Source organism: Trichechus manatus, unplaced genomic scaffold (genome assembly GCF_000243295.1).
Source record: "Trichechus manatus latirostris isolate Lorelei unplaced genomic scaffold, TriManLat1.0 scaffold00182, whole genome shotgun sequence".
NCBI classification, from domain to species: Eukaryota; Metazoa; Chordata; class Mammalia; order Sirenia; family Trichechidae; genus Trichechus; species Trichechus manatus.
Genome location: NW_004444118.1, coordinates 955860 through 963481, shown reverse-complemented (window position 1 = coordinate 963481; position 7622 = coordinate 955860). Strand labels below are relative to the sequence as shown.

At 41.3% G+C, this 7622-nt stretch overlaps 1 protein-coding gene across 1 annotated transcript in view; it reads left to right on the top strand.

The window, feature by feature from the left end:
- The window catches only part of ANO2 (anoctamin 2), a 448737-nt gene that overhangs the window by 124244 nt on the left and 316871 nt on the right, over positions 1-7622 (top strand). Inside the window, exon 6 of the mRNA XM_012558707.1 lies at positions 6090-6241. Coding sequence (XP_012414161.1) covers positions 6090-6241 — 152 coding nt within the window. The remainder of the gene's footprint in view (positions 1-6089; positions 6242-7622) is intronic.

Sequence of the window (7622 nt, the reverse complement as noted above, 5' to 3'; positions counted from 1 at the left end):
TAGATTGCTTTGGGTAAAATTGACATTTTCATAGTGTTGAGTCTTTTCCTATACATGAGCAAGATATGTTTTTCCACTTATGCAGGTCTTTTTTGTTTTCTTGCTGTAGTGTCTTGTAGTTTTCATTGTATAGGTCTTTTACATTTCTGGTTAGATTTATTCCTAAGTATTTTATCTTCTTGGGGGCTATTGTAAATGGTATTAATTTGGTGATTTCCTCCTGGAAGTTCTCTCTTTTGGTGTAGAGGAATCCAACTGATTTTTTAATGTTTATCGTGTATCCTGATACTTTGCTGAAATCTTCTATTAGTTCCAGTAGTTTTCTTGTAGATTCTTCGGGGTTTTCTGAGTATAAGATCATATCATCTGCAAAATAGAAATACTTTGACATCTTCCCTACCAGTTTGGATGTCCTTTATTTCTTTTTCTATCCTAATTGCTCTGGCTAGGACTGGATTTTCCTTTAAAGTCCATTTTGTCAGAGATTAATATTGCCATTCTTGCTGTTTTTTGAGTGTTGTTTGCTTTATATATTTTTTTCCATCCTTTGAGTTTTCATTTGTTTGTCTTTAAGTCTAAGATGTGTCTCTTGTAGGCAGCATATAGATGGATTGTGTGTTTTAATCCATTTTGTCACTCTCTGTCTCTTTGTTGGAGCATTTAGTCCATTCACATTTAGTGTAATTATTATTGGTATCAGTTTAATGCTGTCATTTTGATACTTTTTTGTGTGTTGTTAACAGTTTCTTTGTTCCACTTACATTTCTGTGCTGAATCATTTTTCTTTACATATTTTCTTTTCATCATTGTTGATTTTGTGTTTGCTGAGCTTATGTTTTTCTTGTTTTTTATTTTAATGTGTTAGATTATTAGTTTCCTTTGTGGTTTCCTTAATATTTACCCCTGTTTTTCTATGTTTAAACCAATCTTTTATTGCTTGATATTACCTTGAGTTCCTCTCCATATGAAAGATCTATGACTACATTTTTTAGTCCCACTTTTTTGTTTTAATGTTGCTATCTTTTACATACTGACATCTCTTTTCCCTATTTTCAGCATCTTAGCTTTGATTTATATTTGTGACTTCCCTATCTGGGTTGATATCTAGTTGGTCTGTCCTGTGTTCTGGTCTTGGGTTGTTATCTGATGTTATTGATTTTCTAACTGGAGGACTCCCGTTAGTATTTCTTGTAATTTTGGTTTGATTTTCTGCAAATTCCCTAAACCTCTTTCTATCTGGCAATGCCCTAATTTTGCCATCATATTTTAAAGACTGTTTTGCTGGATATATATATTTCTTGGCTGGTAATTTTTTTCCTTCAAGGCATTATATATGTCATCCCATTGCCTTCTTGCCTGCATGGTTTCTACTGAGTAGTCTGAGCTTATTCTTGATTCTCCTTTGTAGATGATTTTTCATTTATCCTTAGCCACTCTTAAAATTCTCTCTTTATCTTTGGTTTTGGCAAGTTTGATTATAATATGTCTTGGTGACTTTCTTTTGGGATCTACCTTATGTGGGGTTTGATTAGCATCTTAGATAGATATCTTCTCATCTTTCACGATATCAGGGACCTTTTCTGTCAACAAATCTTCAACAATTTTCTCCGTATTTTCTGTTATGCCCCCCCTGTTCTGGTACTCCAATAACTTGTAGGTTATTTGTCTTGATAGAGTCCCACATAATTCTTTGAGTTTCTTCATTTTTTTAAATTCTTTTATCTGGTTTTTCCTCAAAGAAGTTGGTGTCAAGTGTTTTCTCTTCAGTCTCACTAATTCTGACTTCTGTTACTCAATTATCCTCCTACGACTTTTTATTGAGTTGTCTAATTCTGAAATTTTGTTGTTAATCTGCTGGATTTCTGATTACTGTCTATGGATTCTTGCAGCCTATTAAATTTGTCATTATGCTCTTGAATAACCATCTTAAGTTCCTCTATTCTTTTGTCTGTGTGTTCTTTGGCTTTTTCTGAATTTTGCCTGATCTCCTTCCTGATATCCTGAAGAGTTCTCTATATTAATCTTTTATTCTACCTCCAGTAATTCCAAGGAATTTTCTTCCCCCAGCAAATTTATTGATTCTCTATTTTGGGAGCTTGCTGAAGCCATCATGGTCTTCCTCTTTATGTGGTTTGATATTGACTGTTGTCTCCAAGCCATCAATAAGTAATTATAATTTATTTATTTTATGTTTGCTTACTGTGTCTTAGCTTCTTGTTTTGTTTTGACATGTCCTAATAGGCTGCTTGTGTGAGCTAGTTTGATTGTTGATGCCTTTGAAGCTGTAATGTCCTGTCAACAGGTGGTTAGATCTGTTACTGGGTATGTGAGCCCAGGAGTCCGTTTACTTTTCTTGTATGGATTCAGCTCAGGTGTCTGCATAGTTAGTCACCAAGTGTGTGGTGCAGGCTCTCACCTACAGTCCTAGATGGGCAAGCGTGATTGGAGTAGACACAGGTATCTGGCTGCAGTAGAGGATCATGTGCTGAGCAACGAAGGGGGCTGATGGCTTCCCCTGAGTGTCTGGGAGGAACGTGTGTCCCTCTTCCCTACAGTGCATAAGTGAGTGAATTTTGCAGCCAGACTATGAGCACCCAGTGCTGTTGGCTGTAAGGACTGGGAGGCACCACTTATTCTTGGACCCCTGTTGCATGTGGCTAGCTGGTATGGGTGGAGCCACCAGTCCTCAGGCCCCTGATGTAGGTAGGTGAGGACACTGCATAATGGGCAGAGCAGTGTCAAATGTGACAAATCTGCCACTCCACCATGTAGCTGATACAGTGAAGTTAGGCTTCATGTATGTACCCTGTTGTACTGTGGTAATGAGGGCCTATGCTGTTGAAATGGGCCCTCACAGGTCTATGCAGGGGTGAAAGGCATTCAAAATCTGTGGACGCCTTATGCCTTTGCCTAGGCAAATGAGCTGTGCCTGCCCTGAGTTCCTGGTTTAGGGGAGCTGGAAGATTATTTTTTCCTGTTTGTTAATTTGTTCCCTCTCCAAGGCCAGGAAAATGGCTCAGGGCACTTGATGAGTCCTACTTCTGTCCCAGGGGAGGAGGCAATCGCTGAAGCCAGCTTGGGACCTGGTGCAGATCAGGGAGGGAGCAGGTAAATGGGAGAGAGGTTCTTCCCAAATGGGGTGGTTTTTGTTTAAACATTCCCCTTTTATAGGATATTGAGGTTGTTTCCAGTATTTTTTTTAAATTAATCAATTTTTTTATTATACTTTAGATGAAGGTTTACAGAACAAATAGTTTCTTATTAAACAGTTAGTACACAGATTGTTTTATGACAATTGTTAACAACCCCACGACATGTCAACACTGTCTCTTCTCAACCTTGGGTTCCCTATTACCAACTTTCCTGTCCCCTCCTGCCTTCTAGTGCTTGTCCCTGGACTGTTGTGCCCTATTAGTCTCATTTTGTTTTATGGGGCTATCTAATCTTTGGCTGAACAGTGAACCTCAGGAGTGACTTCATTACTGAGCTAAAAGGGTGTCCAGGGGCCATACTCTCGGGGTTTCTCCAGTCTCTTTCAGGCCAGTAAGTCTGGTCTTTTTTTGTGAGTTAGAATTTTGTTCTACATTTTTCTCCAGCTCTGGGACCCTCTGTTGTGATCCCTGACAGAGCAGTCGGTGGTGGTAGCTGGGCACCATCTAGTTGTACTAGACTCAGTCTGGTGGAGGCCATGGTAGTTATGGTCTATTAGTCCTTTGGACTAATATTTTCCTTGTATCTTGTTTTCTTCATTCTCCCTTGTTCCTGAAGGGGTGGAGGCCAGTGGAGTATCTTAGATGGCTACTCACAGGTTTTTAAGACCTTGTCATGGATTGAATTGTGTCCCCCCAAAATATCTGTCAACTTGGTTGGATCATGATTCCCAGTATTGTATGATTGTGTAATCTGATGTGATTTCCTTATGTGCTGTAAACTCTATCACCGTAGTGAGGTTATGTTGATGAGGTCTACAAGAATGGATAGTGTCTTAATCCAATCTCTTTTGAGATATAAAAGAGAGAAGCAAGCAGAGACACATGGGGACATCATACCACCAAGAAAGCAGTGCTGGCAGCAGAGTGCATCCTTTGGACCTGAGGTTCCTGCACAGAGAAGCTCCCAGACCAAGGGAAGATTGATGACATGGCCCTTCCACCAGAGCCGGCAGAGAAAGCGTTCCCCTGGAGCTGATGCCCTGAATTTGGACTTGTATCCTACTGGACTGTGAGAGAATAAACTTCTCTTTGCTAAAGCCATCCACTTGTGGTATTTCTGTTAGAGCAGCACTAGATGACTAAGACAGACCCCAAATGGGGTGTTTTTTGATCTGGGCAGTAAGTTAAATGCACATACTTATCTTCTGCCCATTGACTGCCACTTTTCACTGGCTCTATAGGCCTGAACAGATTCTCCACCACTCGGTCTCTCTAGACATGGAAAATGGGCCCCAAGTGCCACTGGTTATCTCACCACTTACCCCAACCATTCTGGCCCCCAGGGCACCAGCTCCCACCAGGTCAAGCCTGGCAACTCTTTGCTGCTTCTGAACCATCTGTCTCTCCTCCTGCTGCCCTGTCTGATTCCTCAACTTTCTCTTTGATATTCAGGGCTCGTAGATTGTTGTATATAATCGATTCACTTGTTTTTTCATGTCTTTGTTGTAAGAGGGATCACTGGAAGTGTCTGACTCCGCTGCTGTCTTGGCCCCGCCTCTGTGCCCATCCTCTTAAAATCTAGGCCTAGAACTGGCATAACATCACTTCCACTGTACTATACTGGTCAAGCACACCCACACTCAAAGGGAGGGGACAGAGATGCCACCACTTGAGAGGAGAATTTTTGTCAAAAAATTTGTGCCATTCTTTAATCCACCACAGCTTTGCTATTACAAAGTACAACTTCATGCCTTAATAAATGTTAATTATTGTCTTGGTGCCAGCTCCATGCCTTACCCAAGGCACCACCACTACCGGTTGCTGTTGAGTTGATTTTGACTCATGGTGACCCTATGTGTGTCAGAGTAGAACTGAGCTCCATAGAGTTTTCAATGGCTGAAATTTTGGAAGTAGGTCACCAGGCCATTTTTCTTACACACCTCTGGGTGGACTCAAACCTTGAACCTTTTTGTTAGCAGCTGTCTTAGCTGTCTAGTATGCTATAACAGCAATAACAGAAGTGGGTGGCTTTAACAAACAAATTTATTTTCTCACAGTTTAGGAGGCTAGAAGGCTGAATTCTGGGTGCTGGCTCTAGGGGAAAGCTTTCTGTCTGTTAACACTGGAGTAAGGTCCTGTCTCTTCAGCTTTTGCTCCTGGGCAATATTCATGTGGCTGGGCATCTCTCTTCCCCCATCTCTGCTAGCTCACTTGCTTGTTTAATCTCTTTTAAATCTCATTAATGTAACAAAGACAGCAACCAAGCATGTTAACCATTTGCACCACCCAGGGACTCCTTACCTCAGACAGATACTCATTAAATATTTAATATTTTGAAAGAAAACTCATTAAAACACAGATATTTCCTAAGAGAAACACTCCAGGAAAGTGATGCTGGATGTACATAGAGCATGGTGGAGTTGTAGAGGACAGACATTGGATTAGGTTGACGTGAGTTAAATCCCAACCTTTGCCACCCAGTTACTCTCTGTGTGACCTCTGTTGACCCACTTCACCTTTCTGAACCTTAAATTCCTCATAACATGGTCAAAATATTACCTGCCCAGCTGCATTGCTGTGAGCATTACAGGTAATATGTGTAAAGCTCTTGGCATAGTAACTGGTACATAATAGATCTTCAGCTTCTCTTAAGATGATATAACAAAGGCGTATGGAAAGTTTGGATTCCTTGCTTGTTTCTCTTGACAGGTCACATCGATTAGCATAAGTAATTGAAAGAGGGCTTACAACCCTTGTCTTTGGGAAAACAATGGGGGAAAGGGAAGGCCTCTACTTCTTGTTTCTTCAGATCTTCTCCTCTCTCCAGAGTGTCCCCTTCCAGAGGCTCTGTGCCCCTTACAGCTTGGGTTGGGAAGTCATTTTTCTCTGGGTGTTGAATGTGGCCTCCTTGTCAGACCTGTGGCTTTGCTTTCATAGATGTACGAGATCAAAGCAGATGGCAGCATTGCAAAGAAGTTCAATGAGATTCTGCAGAAGCTGAGCTCACCCCTGCAGCCCAGAGTCCCAGAGCACAGCAACAACAGGATGAAAAACCTCTCCTACCCATTTTCCAGGGAGAAAATGTACCTGTGAGTATTAAAGCTGCTGGGGTAGGGACGTGAGAAGGGATCTGTAGAAAAAAATCGGAGAACCATTCAGTACCTCAGCCCTGGGACTCACAAGTGGGTGTCCCAATGCCCTGGAAAGGGAGAACTAAATATGCTCTTATGATGAAATATTCCCTGTGCCTGCTTTGTGATTTCCCCTCCCCTTCAGGCATTTATCCAGTAGCTTATGGGAAAACCTGTAACTTTGACCATTTTGTATTGTGGATGGAGAATCAGGGAGCAGCTAACCATAAACTTTAATACTCTATAAGAAAATCTTCTATAGGGGTAGCATTCAGCCCAGTTCCCAGTCTAATATGGCTCCAACATAGTGTGATAAACCAGAGAGAAAGTGGATGAAGCTTCTGTGTTCCTGTAGTCTCAGCTGCTTACTCACACGAACCCTCCCATCTCTCTCTTCCCAGGGAAGAGGGAATACAAGCTCTTCACAAGAAATGGCCATTTGGGAAACATGTGGACAAGGGAGCCATGGTTGGGAATTTGGGTGATGCAGAGACTGAGCATTATGTAATTCTGCTTTAAGGCCTAATGAGAAAATAAGTAACTATCAGGAGTGATAAGAGAATTGAGACAGGCAGGGAAAGAATAAGACATGGAAAGGCGGAGAAGATATAAGGATATGTCCCTTTGGGACATGGCGTTCACGTAGTATTTCTGCTGTTTATTTGAGAATATCTCATACCCATCTTTTGCCATAGCTACTCATAGTGACCCTACAGAACAGAGTAGAGCTGCCCCATAGGGTTTCCAAGAAGCATCTGGTGGATTCGAACTGCCAACCTTTTGGTTAGCAGCTGTAGTAGCTCTTAACCACTATGGAAACCGTGGTGGCGTAGTGGAATCAACTCGACGACAACGGGTATAGGTATATATATCTTCGCCATGTTAGACAGTAATTCTATACACACACATATATGCCATTCCTTTTGCCTATAGTCCCTATTGAATCTTTACACCCTCAGACCTTGTGAGGTGGCCAGCCAACTATAACTATCCCTCTATTATAGACAGGAAACCAAGGTCCTGGGTTTGGCATGGGACAGGCATGTTAACCTCTGGTTTCCTGTACTTTCTGCCACGCTATGCTTCTTCCTTTCCCTGAGCCTGCATTCACGCCAGTGCTGGTATCTGAGGTGCCACCTCCCATATATCTCCATTCACGTAGCTTCTGCTGTCCTTCAGGTCCAGCTCATAAACACCTTTTGGAAGAATCTTTCTTTTTTTTTTTTTAATAATTTATTTTTTTAAAAATTGTACTTCAGGTGAAGGTTTACAGAACAAATAGTTTCTTATGAAACAGTAGTACACATATTGTTTTATGACATAGTAGTACACATATTGT